Below are 12002 nucleotides of genomic sequence, written 5' to 3' on the forward strand. Positions count from 1 at the left end.
GCTTCTTAATAGATATTGGCTAAAATAAAATAAAATAAAACGTTGGCATACAGGACTCTTTCAATAAAGAGAAAACTTATTCATCTTTATCTAGCTCGGTCTGGCTTCTGAAATGTGTTACTTTGAAAGTTCTAGGAAAAAAATGTAAGGGGGCAGTGGGAAGAAGGCGAGAGGAAATTACTCATATTTTACAAGTTCAGAAATAGCAATTCTCTCTCCCACTTAGGTATCCCTTAACCTACTTAATATATCCACAGAACTTTGTGAATAGTCATCTTTCAACCTAGCAACTGCATGCTTATTCATTCATTAATCCACACTTACCTCATGTCTACCGTGTGCTAGCCTAGGTACTTCATATTTATTACTTCATTTAGTTCTCCAAAGGAAGCACAACGATCCTAATTTCACAGCTGAAGAACCGAGACTCAGAGATTTTATATAACATGGCAAGGTCACCCAGCTAGCAGAAAAGCAGAGCCCGTGTGAATACAGGTCAGCTTAAACAAAGACAGCCCAGGTGGCTCAGCGGTTTAGTGCCGCCTTCAGCCCAGGGCATGATCCTGGAGACCTGGGATTGAGTCCCATGTCGGGCTCCCTGCCTGCTTCTCCCTCTGCCTCTCTCTCTGTCTCTCATAAATAAATAAATATCTTTAAAAATAAATAAAGACAACCTTTATATCTGTTCCATACTTTCCAAGAGAGTGTTTGTTCAGAGACCACAGGCATAGAAAGCATTTAGGAATTTCATCGTTTGCCAGAAGAAACTCACTGGAGAGGCTTTTGTTCATTTTTGAAGATCCTCACAATATGTCACTGGAATGAGGGAGCTCAGGGATTTGTGGGCATTCTGCTCCCATTCCCCATGTACACCTGGCCATACATTCTAAGCTGCTCTGATGGATACCTGCTATAGGCATTCAGTAAATTTAGTCCAATAATTGGAATCTGCCATGTGCAAAGCCTTATGCTAGGTGCTAAGAGGACTAAAAAGATGTGTGAGTAGAAACCCAGGACTCTGAGAACTATACACTCTTTCAACCAATGAATTAATCAAATGAGGGTTATCCATGTGAGGAGAGAAAAGGGTAATGTTTAGCATGGCATTACTTAAGCTCAAGGTTCTCAGATGGAACATATGAAGGCTTCTCTCAAATCCTGTCTGGGGCCTGGAAGAATTGGGGGGTGTCCTCTTTCTCTTTTCCTATTCTCTCGTGAATGAGCTCTAACCAGCCTTTCACACCTGCCTCTCCTACTAGACAACACCAACTCTGACCTCCACAACCAACGGTCATTCTCAGGCTTCAATTGATTTGGCCTATCAGCAGCATGCATTAAAAGTAAATGAATCAAAGTACTGCAATTCAACATAGATGTGCAGGTACCTTGAAAATGATCTGCAGTGAGCATATATTATTTTTATAAAAGTTATTTTTGAAGTGTTACGGAGATAAATGAAGATTCTTTTCCAGAAAAATCACAAAAGTCAAAAGGATAGTACAGTTTCATATGGATCAGTCTAGCTGAAGGGGTAGCTGAAACAAAGCCTGAGGCAGGGAAGACTGCTAAAGCAAAGATGGACCTAGATCACTACAAAACAAGAGGGTATGAGTAAGACAATCAGAAGGGACCAACGGCCTGTTCCTTGGGTAGGCTGGTTCCTTCAGTTGGGGGATTTCCTTGAGAACAGGTATCTATCCTACAAAGGCCCTGTATGGGAAGGATGCTCTGCTCCTCTTCAAAGAGATTCTTTTCTTCCATGGACTATCAGGGTTCTTGACCATTTCAAGACCATTTGATTAGACCATTTCAGTTCTGGCTCTGGAACTGGTTTGAGTTCAAAGGGAGCTGATCTGTAATGGTCAGAGTTTCTTAAATTTACAGAGGATCTTGCTCCCAATAGTTTCAATATCTTTTAGCCAGTAAAACATTCAATTTTCTCTCATAACAACCCTGAAAGGAAGCAGGAGGCAAGTTTTGTCTCCATTTCATGGATCAAGAACTGAGGCAAACTTCACTTGCCTAAAGTTTCTGCAGTAGTGGAAAATAAAGACTACAGCAGAGATTGCTGGACTTCAACCCTCTGATATCACTATGGGGTGACAAATGTGGCACCTGCGCTGCCATTCACCCTTCCTATGCCCATGAGCCACAGCTGAAAACGTGGCACTCTTTTTCATGATAGTCAGTCTCAGCTGTAGAATCCATCTCAACGCAACGCTCTAAGCAGCTACTACCATTAGATAGGCCCTGGCAAGGGAAGAGATAAAAAAAATATTTATACCCAGGAGAGGACAAGGCCCAGCAGAACAGAAAAGGGTAAGGATTCACCAACTCTTCTTACTTGTTTTAGGTATGAATTATGCCAGATATTGAAGATTCCAAATGCAGCCCAAATATTAAATATTCTATTACATTCTTCTCTAAAGGCATTTTGGGGATGCCTGGGTGGGCTTAGTCGGTTAAGCATCCTACTCTTGATTTTGGCTCACATCATGATCTCAAGGTCATGAGATCAAGCCAGTGTGTCTAACTCTATGCTGGGCATAGAGCCTGCTTAAAATACTCCTCTCTCTCTCTCTCTCTCTCTCTCTCCTCTGTCTCTCCCCCTCTACCCATGCATTTTCTCTCTAAGAAAAAAAAATTTAAATAAATAAATAAAAGCATTTTGTTAATGTGCATAAAAGAAGGCACTTTTTATTTTAAAAGTATATATTCATATATGGATTGTATACTTTTGTAGGCTTTTGTACAATAGTAAGGAGGTATGGATAGATACACTTATAATGCCTATAGAACTTTCTAGGGGGAAAAAGCAGAACTATTCTCTATGAGCACTTAGATTTTCCATAAATAAGTTCAAATTAATGTTAACTATAACAACAAAAATGAGTATTAATATGAACTCTGGACCTATTATGAGTCTGACCCTAGATGCTTTAGTTTTAATCCTCACAATAATCTGATGTGAAAAAGAACTATTATTTCAATTTTACTGATGAGAAACAGAAGCTTAAGTTTAAAGAGTTTAAGGTCACAGAATCAATGATAGGGTGGAACCAAAGCTGGAGGGTTCAAGTTCTAATCACTAATGCAGACATTCCTCCCAAAATTATCTTGATGAGATTGTATTTGCAGGTTGTTTCCATACTGAGAAAATGAGGCATACTAGACTTAAATTTCAAAAGCCCTAGTATTTAAGCTAAGAGATGACAGATCCCTTCTTGGGTTTTCATGGTCTTAAGTTGTAAACTTGGGTCAGATGTAAAAACAAAGACACTGATCACAATTTTTGGTCATTCTATCCTTCAAGGAAGCAAGCTCTTCTCACAAGACATGCAGATAGGGGAATATCTATACATAAATGCATAGCTCCTTGTGGTTTCATGTGAGGAGGCTCTGGGGTAAGAAGGCCACGTTCAAATTCAGTTCAAGAAACAAGAACAAAGGCAAGTTCAGTGCAAGGAACTGAAAGAAAGCCAGTGTGACTGGAGTACAGAGACTCTCAATGTCACCTAGCGATGCTGGAGGAGAATTTAAGTAAAATGACTTAAGACAACCAAGGCTTCCAACCAAGACTATCTTGTTAAGTTTGGGCATTCAGTACCCCTCTCTTATCACCACCCCAGCCCCAAACAGCAAGAATATGGAAAAGTTACAAACATGTAGGGGGTTTGTAAGTGTGTGTGTGTGTGTGTGTCTGTGTAATTCAAAAACAAAGATTAAATATCTCCATGGGTCTAAATAAATAAATAAATATCTCCATGGGTCAAACACAAATAGAGATGCAAAGGACACTTTGAAGAGTCCAGGAGTCCTACTTCTGTGGGCCACTGGGGCTGAAAATGTCCACAGGGACCTGAGCTAGCCTCCCTCCTAGAAATAAGCAAATGCAGAAGGGGAGCTCCATACCACAATGAAAGGGGGCTTTTAAACCTGCCTTATCCAGGGAGGTAGCAGAAGGCAGACACAGCCTCACAACCAGACCTGGGCCATGGGTACTGGCCTGGTCGTGGATCTTGGATGTTTTATCATTGAAGTGGAACAGAAGCCCCCAACTGCTTATATACCCCCTGGCTCTGGGTTGGGGACTTTGGTGGTAAGAAGCAGGTAAAAGCAAATCCCTTGATAGGGCAGGGTGAGAGCAAGGAAAGAACAAAGAAACAAACTCAAGATCATGCTCTAAAGCATTATTCCAAAGCATATGAGAAGAACCAGCATTAAAGAGGGTCCAATACAGTCAATATCAGACTGTTCCACCCCCTGCCCCTGCCGTGAAATGAAAAGAACAACCTAATAGTGACTTTAAACTGGAGCTTTATAAACATGTAGCTTGTTGCACAGACTATCTGGATCAGAATTCAACATTCCTCACAGTAAATTTCTTATTATATAAATCTTGAAGTTTGAAGTGTTGAACTTGTACTTTCCAGTGAAGTGATCAGAAACACAGCATCACTATCTTTAGCATCTGTGAGACCATGGGCTATGGCCCTGTTCCCTCCAAGCCATGAAGGATGAACTTCCAAGGTCTCTGCACCTCCACAGCATCTTTAGAGAATGAAAGACAACCTTGGGACAGTTTGTGACAGCAGAACAGACATGGCTGCTAAGGTAGATGATATGGATGGAAAAGCTAAGCCAGTCCTGCGACAGAACACCTCTCCCTGATAGAAGGATGGGAAAGTGGGCAGAGCAAGAAGATGGTTCATGAAGTTAAATTGGCCTTTATAACTAGATTCAGTCTCGAGTTAGAATGAACTTATTAAATTCTCCACCTGCTCTGCCACAGAACTGTTTATGTTTACAAAGCAACATTATATGTACTTTAAAATGGGAGATCCTAAATATAAAAGATGGCCATTCGATGAATGAATAGCTGAATGGGCCAAATTATCCTAAGTTAGAAAAAAACTGGGGCATCATGCATATTCCTCTTACTTTTCATGACAAGCTCAAAAGAAGCTCTGTGAAAACCAAATTAATCAATTCAAATAATCCACCAAAAGAAAGTTTCCGTAGTATTCAATTGCAGAAGGTCACAGCACTGCTCCAATTTCAATGGTGGTATAAGCACTGGCTGTTTAAATCAATCATGTTCCTTCTCTTTTCTCCAAGAAAGACATAGTACTAGATGCTACTAAGTACAAAGGATGAGGAATAGATCACATATTCAGGCTCCAATCCCAATCAGAATTTTGGTTTAGGGAGAGAAATACCTTCATGGAAAGCTGACAATGTGGGCAAGCATATAGCCACCCTTGTGAAACTACAACTCCAAAGAAGCCATGATGCATTAGCCAAGGACTAATTTTAGTCTTTTTTTTTTTTAATCCCAGACAGCAGTGATTACAGTGCTGAAAAAAATGTTTTCTTCCTAACCCCTCACAGGAGATCTAGGAGGGCTCCCCAAATGTCTGGTCTGGGGTAAAATCTAATCTGTCAAAAACTGCAGATTCTAATGACAAGATGCAGCACTGTGAAGTGGCAAGCTCCCTGTCCCAGGCGATGTTCAGATGGAGAGACCCGTGATGATGCGTCATAAATGTGCGGACGTGCCTGAGGTGGGAGGTTGCTGGATTATTGCTTCCAAATCTGGAACCAAGGACTCTGGGCCAATTCTTAGGCCAGCACTTCCCATGGGGGAAAGGCAATGACAGCACAGCCGCTAGATACTGAAAAGGCTCAGAGACCACTTTGGTTGTGAACCTATGGCTTGTTGTCAGCCCACTCTCTACTCTACTGCAGGTGACAGACTTATAATGATTCGTAGGCATTTAGTGCCACTGACTTAAAACCAGCGAATTCTGCTAACAGAGATTTATTAGAAAGAAAATCAAGAAACAACGTATAATTACAGGTGACGCTTAGTTAGCAGTTAATTATTCAGTTCTTTGTTCCACTCCTTTCTTCTTCCTACTTAATTCCTTTTGGCCACTTCTCTGTGAATTCACTTCCTTCGTCCAGTGGATAAATAAAGCAGGTGAGATTCAAAGTCCCCAACAGGGCAATCTGTGGTTGGAAGCGGTGGGAAAAGGCTTGGGAAGGGGAAGGAAGGCAGGAGGATATTAAGCTTACTGGAAAAGTGATTGTGTTTTTTTGTTTTGTTTTGGTTAGTAGGGTATAAAGTCTGGAGTCAGACTGAGTTTTGATTTCTTGTTCTGCCACTTACTAGCTGTGTATCCTTGGGCAAATAACTCGGCTGGTCTGACTCAGCTTCCTCATGGAGAAAATAGGGATATTAATATCTGTGTTGGAGGACGGTTGCAAGGATTGGATAAAATAATGCAAAGAGCCAAGTACGGTTCCTTCCCATCTGGTAAGCACTTAAGCTGCATTATTAAAAGTACCTAAAATTTACTCTTCTCATGTAATTAAAATATGTCTGAAAGCTCTTACACTGAGAAGTAGGGGTTCCCAAGTATATGCACACATATTAATCTAAAAATTTCTTAGTATAAATTTGCATTGCTTAAGGGTGGCTCAGCTGGTTAAGCATCTGCCTTCGGCTCAGGTCATGATCCCAGGGCCCTGGGACTGAGCCCCAGAGTTAAGCTCCCTGCTTTAGTGGGAGCTTCCTGCTTAGCCTGCTTCTCCCTCCCCTTCTGCTGCCACTCCCCCAGCTTGTGTGCATTCTCTCCCTGTGTCTGTCTCTCTGTCTCTCTCTGTCTCTCTCTCTGTCTCTCTGTCTCTCTCTCTCTCTCTCTCTCTCTCTCTCTCTATATATATATATATATATATACACACACATATATATATATATCTTTCTCTGGTTTTCACTCTTGCTCTATCTCAAATAAATCAATAAAACCTCTTTTAAACATTTTTAAAAATTTGCATTGGTTAAACTTTACCTGTCGACTTCCCTGCTTGGAGGAGCAGCTACTTGTGCTCCTTGAAGGGGAAACCAGTTTTTGGGACACCCCAAGGTTCTTCTCGTCACTCATCATGAGCAGTGGGTCACTTGGCCTCGATGCAGTCAAAATGCCATCAGAAGACAGTGGAGCTGAGAGTATGGAAGTCCCACACAGGCAGGTGGCTCAGTTCTTATCCAATACGTCTTAAAAGCATTTTGGATGACCCAGAGGAAATCTCTAAAAGCAAAAGAAGGATTACAGAGAGGGTCAGAGGCATCAGACACCATCTAGAATTAGCCACTGATAGACTGCAAGTGGTTTGTCTATGGTTCAGATCACAGAGCCATGATGCTCAGTTGTATCAAAAACTGTGAAGGAAAAGATGTTTTTATACCTATCTTATATTGGAAATTATGTATAGGTGGTTTTTCATGTAGTTTTACAAAATGACAGAACTAAGAACAGTAGTAAGAAAATATGAGTCCAGACACATACAAAATCAGTACTATAAAAACCATCTGAAACCACAATGAGATACCACTTCATACTTACTATATAATTTTTTTTAATGGAAAATAACAAGTATTGGAAGAAACTTCAACCCACAGGCATTGCTGGTAGGAATACTAAATGGTACAGTGAAGTTGGAAAGAGTTTGGCAGTTTTTTAAAAAGTTGAACAGTACTATCATCTGATCCAGGAATTCCACTCCTAGATGCATCCCCCAAAGAACTGCAAACAGGTGTTCAAACAAAAACTTGTACAAGAAGGTTCACAGTAACATTATTGGCAGTAATCAAAGGTAGTAACAACCCAACATCCATCAACTGATGAATGGATAAACTACATATGTATATGAGGTATTTAGGTCCTGAGGACACAGCCTTTATGAATGGAATTAATTATAAAAGAGACCACACACAGCTCCCTTCCACCATGTGAGGATACAATTAAGTATGAGACCCAAAGAGGGCCCAGTGCCCACACTGGCATTGTCTCATTTTGGGCTCCCAGCCTCCAGAACTCTGAGGAATAAATTCCTGTTGCTTATAAGCCACCCAGCCTGTAGTATTTTGTAACAACAGCCTAAATGGACTAAGACTGTATATCCATTCAGTGGAATATTATTAGGAATTAAAAGGAATGAAATAGTGATACATGATACAGCATGAGTGAACCTTGAAAACATCATGCTAAGTGAAACAAGCCAGACAGAAAGACCACATATCTTTCTATTTATATGAAATAATCACAGTGGGCAAATCCATAGAGGCACGAGGCCAAGTATGGGTTGCCAAGGGCTGGGGAAATTGGGAAATAGAGTATGGCTATGAGGTCTCCTTTTAGGGTGATTAACTTCCGGAACTAGATAATGGTGATAGCTGTACAACAGTGTGAACAACTAAATGTCACTGAATTATATATGTGAAAATAGTTAAAAGTTGCTTTTATGTTATATGTATTTTACTGCAATTCAAAAAAAAACTGTTGTGTGGTTTTTTTGTTTTTGTTTTTGTTTTTGTTTTCAAGGATGGGGTGGAAGATTTGTTCTACCAAAGGTTTTGGAGACATTGTCTAAAAACACTATTACATAGTGTGACAAAACTATGAAGGAAAACAAAACTTCCCACATCACCTAGAGAATACTACTAATTGAAACAATAATCATCTTTGAGTCCATACTACTTACTGCCAAGTCCTAAAATAAGAGTCTCCCATACACATTATCTCATTTAATCAACAGTCTGATGGGAGGAGATTCTCTCTCCTTTACAGAGGAAAACACTGAGTCTCTGAGAAGTTAAATAACTTGCCTCCTCGCAAAGCTGGCAAGAGGCTGAATCCACCCTAGATGCCAGGTCTTTAACCTTGGGGTTGGAATTCAGCATGCTTTAATAGCCAGGTCTGGCGACAACAGCCACTGCCCAGCTCTGGGATCCAGTAGAATCGAGAAGCTGCCTAGAAAGACTCAGGAGGGCATACATCCTATATCAGCTCTGCAGAGGTACCACCCCCCTCCTTCCCACATCCCACAGCACAGGACCTCTAAGATGGCAAAGTGTCTGAGGTGGGGAAGGGGACTGATCGGGTAAGGGGCAGGGACACCTCTTACAGTAGTTAGCTGGGCTGCCAGCTGCCACCCGCAGCTCTTCCTGGGTGAACCACTGCCTTCACCCACAGCCCTGAGCCAAGGGTGAGTAACATGTTTGGTTTGGGCTGAAGTAGGCCAGCCTTTTATTTGACATACTAAGTTCAAATAAACTCTGTAACTTTCCCAAGCATATTAACAACAACAATTTAAAAAAAAATTATATCCCATCTATTTGGTTCTTAGTGTTCACATAGTCTAATTTTAAATAGAAGTGTGTTATATAATCATCCGGGACCCAGCTAGTTAGATAGTATTTTAAACCTTCGGTTAATTATTCAATACTCAATCTCCTATGCCCTTCATTAACACTTAGCTCTTTAAAAACGAGTCTGCTAATCAGCAGCCGGTGATGTATGGAAGTTTTGACTCACTATAGTGTACGCCGGAAACCAATACTTCAGTGTTGTTAACTGGGATTTATTTTATTTTATTTTATTTTATTTTATTTTATTTTATTTTATTTATTTTTTATTTTTTATTTTGTATATTTTATTTTATTTTATATTTTATTTTATTTTATTTTATTATTTTTTTGTTAACTGGGATTTAGATAAAAACTTTTAAAAAATGAGTAGGCTAAAGCCATCAACTAAAACCAAGACAGTGAGGGGAAACCTGGGTGGCTCAGTGGTTAAGCATTTGCCTTTGGCTCAGGTCATGATCCTGGAGTCCCAGGATGGAGTCCCACATCGGGCTCCCTGCGTGGAGCCTGCTTCTCCCTCTGCCTGTGTCTCTGCCCCTCTCTCTCTGTGTATCTCTCATGAATAAATAAATATAATCTTTTAAAAATAAATAAATAAATAACTTAAGACAGTGAGAAATATCATCTCAGAAAATAAAATTAAGGTACTTGTGGAGCTAGAGAACTCAATTTGCACGTTGCTTTCCTAGAAACCCCCCAAATCTCTGAATTCAGATATATTGGATCCAACAATAACTAAGACTAACACCAAACCAACAGCAGCTTGTCCACAAAGTCAGCGTTACTTGTGGGCCATGACTAATTGGACCCAAACTTAGAGGCCAACACCGTTGAGTTCAGAAACTGCCAAGCAAGGCTGTACGGATATACTAATAGTTGGGTTTAATAGCACGGTGGCTGTTGCTGTGTAAGAAGGAGGGGGGAAGAAAGCTGTGACGGGAACCCCAAATGATGAACTGTGTGCGGGGGCAGCCGTTGCCATGACGACCGATGCCACAGTGGATCCGGAACACCAGCAAAGGGTTTGTGCGTGTGCCCGCCAGCATTTTTGTCGTGTTTTTAAAAGCTGAGGCTCCCCTAGGGTGAGTGCAGGCTGAGGGGTGCTGTCTAACGACTGTGCAGCAGGGGCAGCAAGGAAGACTTGGGCAATGAAGGGTCGCAGGACTTCTGAAACTACCCGGTTAGCAACACAACAACCCTGTCCCAGAGGCAGCGGATATACAAGGTCATCTTTATCTCTGAGCTCCACTAAATTTCACCTTGAAAGGAAGAGCCAGCAGGGCCAGGGCTGTGAGCAGGCCAAGTGCCATACTCACTCAAGTGGGTACTTTGAGGTCCGGCCTCTCTTTCTCCCTCAGGACTCCAGCCCCTCAACATCCATCCTCGAAGGAGTCTGGGATTACCACCCAGGCAGATGCATCTTGTTTCATCCCCCAGAACCTTCCAGCCTAGCTGCATCAGAAACTCAGTTAAAATCTCTAGTTAAAAATCAGTTCACTTACGGCTTGAAAGGCAAAAGAGGTCAAAATCATGGGAAAAGGAAATACTTGAAACAGGGCAGAACAAAGCGTGAAGGCACCAGAGGCCCAAGATGAAGGTGCCTTGGGAGTAAAGTGGTCATGTGGAATGAGTAGTTATTGTGACAACCTAGAGGACCCTAAGGGTTAGCCGGGAGGGTGCTCAGAGGGAAGACCCTGACAGGAGTCCCAAGACAAAGGACCCTCACAGAGGAGTCACACAGAAGGTTGGGGTCTTCTACACCAAGTACTGACCTAGTCAAATGGAGAAGACAAAGCCCTTAGGGGTGATGGACATTGGCCAGGGCCCAGGGCCGCTGGTTCAGGGGTATATGGACCTATGAAGGCGCTTTGGTGCCTTCTCTTCTCCCAGTGACCCTTCCATGGAAATCCTCTAACTTAAGGGGTTTTTATAAAATAGTTTCCCTGCCTACATGCTGTGAATGACTTAAGGACAATAGTTTATCCTTCCTCCCCTTATTTTTTTCACTGAAACATAACTTCCATATAGTAGAGAGAACAAATCTTAAACAGACAACTCTATGATATTTTACATTGGCAAATCCTGAAATAATCACCACCCAGAGCAAGAAATAGAACATTTGCAGGCTCCCCAGAAGGTTCCTCCATCCCTTGATCCTTGATCCAATAGGGAGAGGAGCAAATCCTCCTGCTGAAAGCTGTGGTACCTGCCCCCAGTCAACCTGTCTGACAAGTACTTGTCTAAGCCTCCAACAGACAGCTGAGACTTCCCAAACTTATAGGAACAGCTCGTATGACTGCTCTTGTGCCTTCTACCTAATGCAAGTGTTTGCTGCAAGACAGAACTCAGTGTGGAACCCGCTTTCATTTCAACAAACCACCTGGTAGCCAAATACAACGGGTATGAGAAGCTCAATGCACTTAGGTCAATTAAAAAATGCCCTTCTGAAAAAAAAAAAAAAATGCCCTTCTGGTGCTTCTAAGATGAGCTAGGTCCTTGCACCATTGCCAGTCCCCTTGGAAGCTAATGGGTCAGACCGAGGCAAAAGTAGTATTCCAACTAAAAGTCCAATGTGCATGAGACATGCAAGCACAGCGCTTCCATGAGGAAAAAGAGAACTCTGATTTCTACCAAGAATGGGGAAGAATAAATGATCAAGACACTGCCAAGCATTTGGGCCACAAAGGCTGATTTTAAGACTTATTGTGGCTATTTTTTAAAAAGGATCTCATTTATTTATTCATGAGAGACACACACACAGAGAGAGAGAGAGAGGCAGAAACACAGGCAG

General features: G+C 41.6%; 1 protein-coding gene across 5 annotated transcripts in view; it reads right to left on the bottom strand.

Annotated features, from left to right (window-relative positions):
* OSBPL3 (oxysterol binding protein like 3) overlaps positions 1–12002 on the bottom strand; it is a 175894-nt gene that overhangs the window by 79910 nt on the left and 83982 nt on the right. For all 5 annotated transcript variants that reach the window (XM_041727839.1, XM_041727836.1, XM_041727838.1 and 2 more), the window contains exon 3: positions 6855–7094. In XM_041727839.1, coding sequence (XP_041583773.1) covers positions 6855–6950 — 96 coding nt within the window. In that variant the 5' untranslated portion in view covers positions 6951–7094. The remainder of the gene's footprint in view (positions 1–6854; positions 7095–12002) is intronic.

Source organism: Vulpes lagopus, chromosome 13 (genome assembly GCF_018345385.1).
Source record: "Vulpes lagopus strain Blue_001 chromosome 13, ASM1834538v1, whole genome shotgun sequence".
Lineage (NCBI taxonomy): Eukaryota > Metazoa > Chordata > Mammalia > Carnivora > Canidae > Vulpes > Vulpes lagopus.